The 12116-nt window shown below is 49.7% G+C and overlaps 1 protein-coding gene across 3 annotated transcripts in view; it reads left to right on the forward strand.

Annotated features, from left to right (window-relative positions):
- The first annotated feature begins 9095 nt into the window (after window positions 1–9095).
- The window catches only part of CACUL1 (CDK2 associated cullin domain 1), an 83881-nt gene continuing 80860 nt past the window's right edge, over window positions 9096–12116 (forward strand). The window contains exon 1 of one of the 3 annotated variants that reach the window (XM_062215285.1): window positions 9096–9730. In XM_062215285.1, the coding sequence (XP_062071269.1) occupies window positions 9376–9730 (355 nt within the window). In that variant the 5' untranslated portion in view covers window positions 9096–9375. The remainder of the gene's footprint in view (window positions 9731–12116) is intronic. The other 2 variants (XM_062215286.1, XM_062215283.1) reach the window with 2 other exon arrangements.

Here is a 12116-nt window from a genome sequence, read left to right on the forward strand (position 1 = left end):
TCATTCCTCCCCTTTCCTCTTGGCAGTTCCAGAGAGGCTCGCTCCTCACAGGGGCTGTTTCCGGGCCTTCTGGTCATTACCACCCGCCTGCTCCCAGCTCTGCACCCCCTCCGTGACTGTCTCCGGGCCTTCTGGTCATTACTGCCCGCCTGCTCCCTGTTCTGCACCCGCTCCGTGACTGTCTCCGGGTCTTCTGGTCATTGCCGCCCGCCTGCTCCCAGCTCTGCACCCGCTCCTGCCGTCACTCTCATGAAGGCATCTCCACATCCATGTGGGTGGCCCTTGCAGTCCTCTGGCCTCTTACTTCCCTGGCCGCCTCACGAGGTCCAATTCTGATATTTGTAGAAGAGTGCCAATAGGCTCATCTGTTTGTCCAAATGGTATAAAGGTTACACACCCAGTAATACATTGTTAACTAACACACATCCCATCCTCCTTTCTTGGCAATATACCTTTAGATGATAACAAAATGAAAAATACCTGTAAAGTTACAGCCAAATACCTAAGATGGCTGAATGTAACTATTACTGTATATATATATATATATATATATGTATATATATATATGTGAGTTTTTGATGGGTGGCAAAATCTGGATAATAAAAAAGTCATACATAATTCATAAGCCATATTTACTTCAAGAAACTTAATTTTCTCACCTTCTTTTAAGTAAATTACAAATTATGTTGTTATAATCAAGACTTTCACGTATTTTGTGTTCTGTGGAGGGTAACTACAAAATTAGACAGCATTTCTGGGGACATGGTGGTTCTTGGGATGTTTTTCATTAATTTCCAAATAGAAGAACTACGTTCTGCTCAGGGCAGAGCCACTAGAAATTGTTAATTAATTTCTTAAAGCAGTACTTAGATTGTAAATGAACCATGAATTTAATAAATCATGCTCAAGCATTTTGATGGGGATAGACTATAAATGATCAACTTTTGTCACAGAAAACAACAACAAAATTTCATTATATAAATTGCTTCCACTATCATGAGCTTCACTGTCTCTTAATGTAATATTAAGATTCAAACAGTATTTTTAAGTATTTTTCTTTCAAATTCTTCAAGGCTGGGATCTAAGAAGAAAACTGACAACAGCAGCATGTTATTCAATTTGCTAAAATATTACATTTTGATCTATAATGGTCAAAAATAGTTTCTGTAGAAATTCAGGGAGTTTTGGAGAAATTGTATATGGATCTTCTTCATGGCCATGCACACATAATCATGCCAAATTTTTAAATTTTTCTTAAAGATAAAAATGTAATTTTTAAAGAATAAAATAGACAAATTCTGGTTTTCTTTTGTAAGCAACAGTTCACACCAAATAACTGTGGCTAGTGCAGACACTAACGTAATTTCATTTCCCACAAAAGACCCTAATTTACTCATGTTTGAGGATCTTCTGTTGTTCCAGTTAACTCTCCCAGTGCATGTCATCTATCTTATCTAAATTAAATCGGATTGCTTTCGCACAGCAAGTAGCTCCTGGGCCGTTTATTAGAACACAAAAATGGACACTTGGCACAACTGGGGGATGATCCTTTGTTATGCAAGAATCTGCACGTTGGTGCCAAGTGGGATGGATTTGCAAAGTTAATTAATTTGTTTTCTCTCTCAGTTACATGTTCTGTGCACAGCCGGTTCCTGGTCTCTGAAGCAGCCACTGCCTGTGTCACCAGTAGGCACCACCCAGAAACCTTCCTGGCGTCCAGATGTGGTCGCTTTTTGTTCTGAGGACACAGAGTGCACAGAGGCACTTCCTGGGAGCTGAATGCGGTTGGTCCTGAGGGTGAATGTTGAAGACTACGGTCAGGCTGTACCAGCTCTGAGCACTGACTCCCAAATGATAAAGGTGCCTCTTTGCCCTTTGATAAATTGTGTGTATGTGTCTCTCTCTGTGTGTGTATCTCTGTGTGTGTCTGTGTGTGTCTATGTGTCTCTGTGTGTGTGTGTCTGTGTGTCTCTGTGTATGTGTGTGTCTGTGTGTGTTGCAGTACAGAGCTCCCTGAACTGAAGCTCCAGGCCCAGCTGTGGCCTCTTTGAGTGAGGTCTTCACACTTCTAGGACTTTGCCTCCTCTCTCCCTTGGCCAAGCACTCCCACAGTCCCACTAAACTGTCTGTATTTTTGGTTGCAAACAATAGAAACCAAGGCTGGTGCTGTGACGAGCAGGCTAAGCCTCTGCCTGTGGGAGCCAGTTTATATTCCAGTTGCTCCTCTTCTGATCCAGAACATCAGATAAATTTTAATAAATTTAAGTCTGCTTACAGACTGGGAAAGCAGTGGAAGATGGCCCAAGTGCTTGAGCCCCTGCACCCACATGGGAGACTTGGAAGAAGCTCTTGGATCCTGGCTTTGGATCAGCTCAGCTCTGGCCATCACGGCCATTTGGGGAGTGAACGAGTGGATGGAAGACCTCTCTCTATCCCATCTAAGTACTAACCAGGCCTGACCTTGCTTAGCTTCCGAGACCAGATGAGAAGGGGCGTGCTCAGAGTGGTTTGGCTGTAGACAGAAGACCTCTCTGTCTGTAACTTTACCTCTCAAAAAAAAAAAAATAAATAAAAATAAAAAAAACAATTCTATTTAAGGTCCAAGAGGAATTTATTGGAAGGACATTGAATTGCTCACAGTATCATCAAGAAGGTTGGGAAACTTGGCCTGGATCCAGGCAGGATCCATGCAAAGCTAGGCAGCTAAGACAGCTGGGGTCCTGCCCAGGGGGGACAGTCTGGTTAACATAACATATTGCTCTGATGCTGCCCTCCCTGTGAGAACCGGGCTCTGCAGATATCAGCAATCATTTCCAATGATTCCTGCAGCCTCGTAGGACTCAAGTCCCTTGGCAGGAAGATCTGATTTGGCTGAGTATAGGTTGTGTGTCCTTGCTCTTGGTCGTGGCATGTGGGGAAGGAATGTCTGGCACCCTGACTCCCTGCACAGCACTAGGGAGAGGCTTGCCGCTCACCAAAGCACACAGCGCGTGGATGTGTCCAAGTAGGAAGGGAAACAGAGACAAATTCTGCCACACCTGCCAGAGGTCTTGTTCCCAGCGGCATCTGCACTTCTTCTGAAATCGTTAATTTGAACATTCTGCCTTTTGGATAAGAGCAATCTTGCTAGTTTCCTGCTCAGGACAGGTATCCCTGGCAATAGCTTTTCAACTTCAAGAAGACCACTCATCCATGAACAATACTAACTTCTCTTTAGCCATCAGCCCTGTTTTTACTTAGCTATCCAGCTTTGGGCTCGTGGCTTATTTAGCCTTTCCATTACTAACTTCACTGTCCTTCCACTGCGTGTATCTGATAAAACTCTGGCTTTGAAGAGAATATGATCATCTAGGCCAGAATAAGCCACCCTTGGAACCCATTGCTCCCTCTCCCTCAATATTTAATCCATCATCAAGTACTGTTTATCCTAATGTCAAAATAAATCTGCAGCCTACCACTTCTTGCTGTGTCTACAGCCACTCCCCTGGTCTAAGCCACAATCATCACTTGTCTGAAGTGTTGCCATAGCTTCCTAATTGGTCTCTGTTTTCAGTTGTTCTTTTCCTACAGGCCTTTGCCCTTAGGGAAGTTAGATGCCCTTAAAAATTCGCTTCTCTATCTCATTTCCATTCAGATAGAAACACAGAATCCTCAACAGGATTTGCAAGGGAGTGCATAACCCAGCCGTACCCTACCTTTCTGCCTTATGCCATGCCCCCTCTCCCTTCACACCATTGGGGATCTTTGCTTTTCTTTCAGTTCCTAGATGATGTCAGTTGCCTTCTGTCATGTTTCTTCTTCCTGGAATGTTCTCTCTCCAACCTGCCGTCTGGCTAACTTCCGCTCAGCCTTTCATCTGAGCAGAAGCGTTCTTCTGCAGAGAGCTTCTCCATGGCTCCCCCAAGGTAAAGGAATTTTCTCTGTAACACTCTCTCACAGCACCTAGTTTTTTCCTTCATTGTTTTTCATTACTGCAATGAAATACCTGAGGTAGGAGTCTAACTTTATAAAGGGGAGAGGTTTATTTCCTTCAAGGTTCTGGAGGTTCAAGGGCATGGTGCTGGCATTGGCTCAACCCTGATGAGGACTTCATGGTGGATGGTGTCACAGCAGTGGGAGCATGTGTGGGAGGAAGATATCACGTTGCAAAACAGGAAGCCAGAGATACTGGAGTCCCACGTAATCCTTTCAGGGCCATGGCCCAATTGACCTAAGGACTGACTCCCAGTGCCGCTACCCTGGGGATCAAGCTCCCAACACATGAACTCTTGAGGAACAAACCACATCCAAACCATAGCAGTAGTCCTTGTCATGCTTTGTTTTCCAAATGTCTGGCATGTCATGTCATGTTTTCCAGCAGCAGTCCTTGTCCTTTGTCATGTGGTTAGTTGTTTAGTGCTTGCTACCTCAATGAAAGGGAAACTCCACAAAGGGCAGAAGTATTTCTGTCTTGTATACTGTTATAGTCCCGACGGACTGCTTGAATACAGAAATATCTGTGAATGACTGAGTGGAAGGGACAGGCCTGCAGGAGGCTGTGGGAAGGAAAGCTTGTCTTTCTGCAGCTTCCCACAGCCTCGATTCATTTCTTTAGCTTCTAAATTCACCAGGTTTATGAGAGAATGTGCATCATTAACTGCTTCCCTGCTAGGATGGAATTTAGGGTTCAGATGCTAAGATGTTTATGAAGGGGAGGAACAAAATCCAATGTTGGTAGAAAGAAATACCAAATAGAGAAGACTCCCCTATGCAACTATTGAGCCTTGACTTATTTACATACTTACAATCCTCTCACCTTCGAATCAAGATCGTTCCAATAGTTTTGCATTTAGACTTTCAACTGCGTTATACATTCACAAATCATTTGTCAGTTCTTTTATTTTTTAAAGATTTATTTATATGAAAGGTAGAGTTATAGAGAGAGGGGGAGAGAGACAGAGAAAGGTCTTCCATCTGCTGGTTCACTCCCCAAATGGCTGCAATAACCGGGGCAGAGCCAAGCCAAAGCCAGGAGCCAGGAGCTTCTTCTGGGTCTCCCATGTGGGTACAGGGGCCCAAGCACATCGGCCATCCTCTGCTGCTTTCCCAGGCCATAGCAGAGAGCTGGATTGGAATTTGAGCAGCCAGGACTCACATATAAAACCACATACAGACCAATTTTTAGTGACAAAGTTTCTAAACCTCCTCATCAAACTTTTAACTACTTTAGACAATTAACCACATTTGCATTTTGTAATTAAGTGAACATCAAGTATGTCTTTCTTGATTCTGATCAGTATATATATATATATATTGATTATGGAGGTATTTATGAAGGGGAGGGAGTGAGGAGGTTGGGTGAGGTTGGGTGGTAGCCAGTCTGCAGAGGATTAGTGACCTAGGCCTGTATGGAGCATTGCTGCCTTCCTAGGACCCTGGAAACCTCCCACGTTGACCTCAATATCTGTTCTTATATCCACCCCTTTCACTCTCAACCAAGCTACTTAAAAAGAGACCGATGCCACTCTGGGTTCTGGGGTGGGCCTTGTTTTCCAGGCATATCGCCATAATCCTGTCCAGTGAAGGGCTCTGGACCCCTGGTCCAGGTGCCATGTGATTGGTTCAGAGCTGGGCCAGTGGGACACTGAGAAGTTTGTTCAGGGCTCCTGGAAAGAAATCGTCTCATAACAGAGAGCTGGAATTCATGGGCCCTCTTAGCGGGATACTGTTATTTGTGAAGACAAAGCTGTTGTATGTTCAGTTTTTGTAAATGTTTCACGTATTCTTTAAAGAAATGTGTATTCTGCAGCTGTTGGAGCAATACCCCATACACGTAAGATGAATCGTGTTACTCTTGTAGTCACTTAAAGTCTTCTTCCATCCCTTGATCTGTGTGTTCCCCATGGCTGCTGTAACACACGGCCACAGAGGGTAGCTCAGTGCCATGGAAATGTGTTCTCTCACAGCTCTGCAAGCCGCCAAGCCTGAAGTCCCCGTGTCAGCAGTGTCACACACCCTCTGGAGGCTCCAGGAGAAAGTACATTTGTCATCTCTAGCCTTGGGTGGCTGTCAGTGGTGCGTGTTTCCCCCCACTCCTGCTTCTGTGGTCACATTCTCAACTCCTCTTGGTGCCTTCTCACGGATCTCCCTCTATCTTCTCCCTCAAGGATATTTGTCATTGGAGTTATGGGTCACCCAGACAATCCAGATGAGCTCATCTCAAGATATTTAACTATATCTGCGAAACAGTTCTCCCTCAACCCCCCAAAATAGATCACATTCACAAGTTCGGGATTGGGACATGGTTGTATCTTTCCGGGGACCACCTTCAACCATTGCAGTTTGTCAGGGCTGCATGTGAAAAGTCACCCACAGTGACTCCTTTTGTACTTCTGTCTTTTTTTGCTTCATATATTAAACAGCCATGTTATGAGAGACACATATGTGAGTCCTATAACTTCCCTGTGTACTGGACCTTTGGCTATATAGAGACGCCCTCCCCCTTTTAATCTCCAGTCATTCCCCACCCTTTCCTGTCCACCTAGAGTCTGCTGACAACCTGTTGGTTGAAAAAAATATGATTTGTCCGCCTTCTTCCATCTCTATTTTGCTAGGTGTGGAATTCTTTTTATTTATTTATTTGAGAGTTACATATAGAGAGACAAAGGTCTTCCTTCTGTTGGTTCACCCCCCAAATGGCCACCACGGCTGACACCGCGCTGATCCGAAGCCAGGAGCCAGGTGCTTCTCCTGGTCTCCCATGAGGTGCAGGGCCCAAGCACTTGGGCCATCCTCCACTGCCCTCCCGGGCCACAGCAGAGAGCTGGCCTGGAAGAGGAGCAGCTGGGACTAGAACCTGGCATCTATATGGGATGCGGGCACTACAGGCAGAGAATTAACCAAGTGAGCCACGGCGCCAGGCCCGTAGGGGTGGAATTCTAAGGTTTTAATGCTTTTCCCCCTCAGCATTTCATTCTTTCACTTAAAGCTGTTTTCACAGCCCCAAATGTCACAAGGCAAGGGAATTGAAAACATGTGCTGACTCAAAAAACTGTCATTGGTTAAATCGAGGCAGCGTGGCCTGAATTAAACCCCCCCGAGTGACTTCCGGAAACCTTCCACTGAATACGGTGGGGACGAGGGACGGTGTGGACAGCGCCGAGCCCACCGTGGACACTGAAGCCCATCAGAGGCAGTGACCCTTCCCACGCTTCTGCTAACTTAAACCCCGCAGAGCTAACAGCTGCTCACCGGCAGCTAGGAGCTCCACCTACCTCTGCTACACTGCCCTGCTAACGTGCACACCCAGGGTTACACTGCCCTGCTAACGTGCACACCCTGCCTACACTGCCCTGTTAACGTGCACATCCAGGGTTACACTGCCCTGTTAACTCGCACACCCAGGGTTACACTGCCCTGTTAACGTGCACATCCAGGGTCATACTGCCCTGTTAACCTGCACACCCAGGGTCACACTGCTCTGTTAACCTGCACACCCAGGGTCACACTGCCCTGTTAACTTGCACACCCAGGTCTACACTGCTCTGTTGACTTGCACACCCAGGGTTACACTGCCCTGTTAACATGCACACCCAGGGTTACACTGCCCTGTTAACTCACACACCCAGGTCTACACTGCCCTGTTAACTCGCACACCCAGGGTTACACTGCCCTGTTAACGTGCACGTCCAGGGTTACACTGCCCTGCTAACGTGCACGTCCAGGGTTATACTGCCCTGTTAACGTGCACACCCAGGCTTACACTGCCCTGTTGACTTGCACACCCAGGTCTACACTGCCCTGTTAACTTGCACACCCAGGTTTACACTGCCCTGTTGACTTGCACACCCAGGTCTACACTGCCCTGTTAACTTGCACACCCAGGGTTACACTGCCCTGTTAACTTGCACACCCAGGTCTACACTGCTCTGTTGACTTGCACACCCAGGTCTACACTGCCCTGTTAACATGCACACCCAGGGTTACACTGCTCTGTTAACTTGCACACCCAGGTCTACACTGCCCTGTTAACTTGCACACCCAGGGTTACACTGCTCTGTTGACTTGCACACCCAGGGTTACACTGCCCTGTTAACCTGCACACCCAGGGTTACACTGCCCTGTTGACTCGCACACCCAGGGTTACACTGCTCTGTTAACCTGCACACCCAGGGTTACACTGCTCTGTTAACCTGCACACCCAGGGTTACACTGCCCTGTTAACGTGCACACCCAGGCTTACACTGCTCTGTTAACGTGCACACCCAGGGTTACACCGCCCTGTTGACTCGCACACCCAGGGTTACACTGCCCTGTTGACTCGCACACCCAGGGTTACACTGCCCTGTTAACGTGCACACCCAGGGTTACATTGCCCTGTTAACTTGCACACCCAGGGTTACACTGCCCTGTTGACTTGCACACCCAGGGTTACACTCACTGCCCTGTTGACTTGCACACCCAGGTCTACACTGCCCTGTTAACTTGCACACCGAGGTTTACCCGAGCAGTGGACACACTGGCACGAGGCGGAGTTGCCTTCCTCGGCCCCCGGCCCCCTCCCACACCGCCCGCGGTGCACAGGGATTAAAGAACCAGAACAAGCACCCGCGAGCGCCGCATTTTTCTCCGGCCGCCCGGCCGCGATTCGGGTTTTATTCTCGGTTTCGCGGGTCCGGCTCGTGCGGGCTGGGACTCGCGGCCACGGCAGCCTGGCCGAGGGGCCGCCCCACCGTTCGTTATCTGCCACTCGCGGCCCCGCAGCTCCGTCTCCACGCAGAGGCCGGGCTGCGAGGCCCCGAGAGCGGGAGACACACAGCAGGGCAGGCCGGCCAGCCTGGCCTCAGCTCCCACAGCCCGCCCGGCTGCTCGTCGTCCTGGGAACCAGAACGCGCGTGCGCAGCCGCACTGTCTCGTCACGTGAGAACGGGCCAGGGGCGGGGCCATGAGTCCGGGTCGGAACCCGTGGCGCCACTCTCCGCGGCCGGCCCGCCGAGGCGGGGCGCACCTCGGGCCTATAGCGTGGAGGTGACGCGCAGCTCCCGCCCCCTTTCGCTCGGCTGCCTCTCCGCTCCGCTCCCGCCCCACGTGCCCCGCGGGCCGCTCCCCCAGCGCCCTTTCCAACCGCCTGCTGGAAGCTGCTGTAAAATGTCGTGAGGGCGCCTTCGCTTTACGGTCGCCTCTCCCCGAGCGAGCGCCCCGGAGCGCCCACCGCCGTCAGCTTGAGCGAGTCGGCCCGGCGCAGAGCGAGAGGCCCCGCGCTCCGCCGCCCTCCTCGTCGCGCCCTTTCCGGCCCCGGCGATGTGAGGTCGCGGGGGTGGGCTGCGGTGCCCTCTGGCCCAGGGCTGAGACGGGCGGCAGGTGCCTGTGAGGCGGGCGGCTGCCGGGGCCGGCAGGATGGAGGAGAGCATGGAAGAGGAGGAGGGAGGCAGCTACGAGGCGATGATGGACGACCAGAACCACAACTGGGAGGCCGCCGTGGACGGCTTCCGGCAGCCCCCGCCGCCCGCGTCGCCGATGCCGGCCCCCGCGCGGGAGCCCCCGGGCGGACACCTGCTGGCGGCGCCCGCGGTCTCCGCGGACAGGAAGGGCGCCAAGGAGGGGCTCCCGCTGGGCCCGCCGCCGCCGCCGGAGCCCAACGGGGTGATCATGATGTTGAAGAGCTGCGACGCGGCCGGCGCCGTGGCCAAGGCGGCCCCCGCCCCCACGCCCAGCTCCACCATCAACATCAACACCTCCACCTCCAAGTTCTGTGAGTCCCGCCGCCCCACCCGCACCCCGCGCCCGCCCGAGCTGCCCCGCGGTCTTTGTTGCAGGCCCGGGGCTCCCGCTCCGCGCCCTGCCCCCTCGGGTGCCGGCTGCGGCCCTGGCTTCTTGAATTACCTGGCCTGCAGGAGCTGCCTGCTAGGCACGCAGCCCCGACTTCTGCAGACGCGAGCGGTGTCGCAGCCGCTGTCTCTAGCCGCCCCCCACCCCCACCCCCTTTAAAAGGTTGACCCCCCCAGAGGTGAGGGCTGCGCGGCGCCGTTCGGGACAGCCTCGTGTTTGCAGCCCGAGAGAAGACATGTGCCAAGTTGTGTTCCCAGGCTTCCAGCCGGCGTGCGTTAGACAAGTCGGGAAATTTCAGAGTTAGCCTGGGCGTGCGTCTCGGGCTTCTCCCTCTGCGTGCACCTCCGTCTTCGCCCGGGGAAGTGGCTGAGTTACTTCCCGTTGCAGCGGGAGCTGCGACGTCGGTTCGGAGCCGAATGCCATGCAGGGTCACCTCTCGCAGCCTGCACGTCACAGTAAGCCACGGAGCGCGGGTCCAGCTCCGTGAGCGATGGGCTGCAGGCAGGGAGATTTAAGGGCCACGTCTGTGTCGTGATTGGAACTCGTCCCCGGCTAGGCTGTATACGTATGTAGCCAGGGAGAGAAGGTATTCTTGTTCAGAGGGGTTGCTGGTGGGGCTGGGGTGGTAAAACAAGTGTGCCCGCCATAGCCAGGTTTCTTCTGTGGTGGACTACAGGTTTTCAGTGGCACCTGTAAACTTCATTTCTTGACTTGTATCAAGCTGTACCAGTGCTCGTCCAAGTAGCTGTGCAGATAGATACCTGTAGTTACAACCTTACACAGGTTTGTGTGTGTACAGCACTGACCCATTTCTACTTGCTTTAAAAATACTGCTTCAGTCAAAGACATAGGTAGGTGTGGGTTGGTAAGATTTGCATATGATTTTTCTCGATTTGGCACCCATGAGAATAACATCTGTGCTGCATGGTCTGTGAGTGGAAGGCTATATTCTGAAGCCAGACCTTGGGCAACGTTAAGGGTGACTCACCTCAATGCTAAGGAAATGGGCTTTAATGCTTAAAATTTATTCAAAGCGTTCAACAGCATAAACAAAAACCAGTGAAGCTGAGCAAAAAAGGCTTTGTCAAACAAAAAAAACTGTTCTTTGAGGAGATTAATTTGGACAAACCTCTGCTAAGCATGATCAAGAAAAAAACGCAAATAAGAAATGGACTATAACTACAAATATCAAATTAAAAAGTCTTATAAATTATAGTAGGCTAATAACTTCTGACACCTAAGGAAACGTGTAATTCTTAGAAAAGTATTAACTGTGAAAATTGGTATCAGATGAAACAGCTTGTAAACTGAAATGGTAAAGACCTCCCCTTTCAAAAATGCTGAATCTCGGCACTCTTACAAGTGAGTTCTGTCAAAGATAAATACCACGTAATTCTTTTAACAAGTTCTGAAGGATAAGAGAGGATGTCAGGCTCATTTTATGAGGTTAATGAAATCTTGATTCTAAGACTAGATAAGGACAATAGAAGAAGAGAAAATTATAGGTCTGTTTCAGCTTATTAACATAGAACTGAAAGTCCTACACAGAGTGCTAGCTCATCAGAGCCAACAATGTGTTAAAAGAATTGTGATCCATGGAGTTTGTCCTAGGAATCTAAGCATGGTTCAGCATCTTTCTGTTTATGTAATTCAGCTCATTAATAGACTAAAGGAAAAGAATAATTATCTCAGCTGATGCTATAAAATCATTTTAACACCCATTTATGGTAAAAACTCTTAGTAAGCTCAGAATACAAGATATCTAGCTAAAAGTCATTACCAAAACCTACCGCAAATAGTAATACTTACTGAAGAACTTTGATAGACTTGCTTTAAGGTTGATAACAAGAGAAGAGTGCCCCCGTCACTACTACTATTAAAAATGGTAAGGGGGTGGGTTGGGGGATAGGACAGATGCAGTAAACCTCATATGTGTGGATGTGATCACTTCCCTGGAAAAACCATTAGAATCCAGAGAACTAGTAAGAGTTCAGCCCGAGGGGCTGGTGCCTTGGTGTAGTAGGTTAAGCATCCGCCTGTGCCGGTTCAAGTCCCAGCTGCTCCACTTCCAATCCAGCTCCCTGCTGATGGCCTGGGAAAGCAGTAGATGGCCTGAGTGCTTGGGCCCCTTGCACTGGGTTGTAGACCTGGAGGAAGCTCCTGGCTCCTGGCTTCGGATCGGCCCAGCTCCGGCTGTTGTGGCTATTTGGGGAGTGAACCAGTGAATGGAAGAATTCTCTGTGTGTCCTTCTCTCTGTATGTAACTCTTCCATCTCAAGTAAATAAATCTTTTATAAAAACCAAAAAAA

The sequence above is a fragment of the Lepus europaeus genome, chromosome 17, assembly GCF_033115175.1.
Source record: "Lepus europaeus isolate LE1 chromosome 17, mLepTim1.pri, whole genome shotgun sequence".
Taxonomy (NCBI): domain Eukaryota; kingdom Metazoa; phylum Chordata; class Mammalia; order Lagomorpha; family Leporidae; genus Lepus; species Lepus europaeus.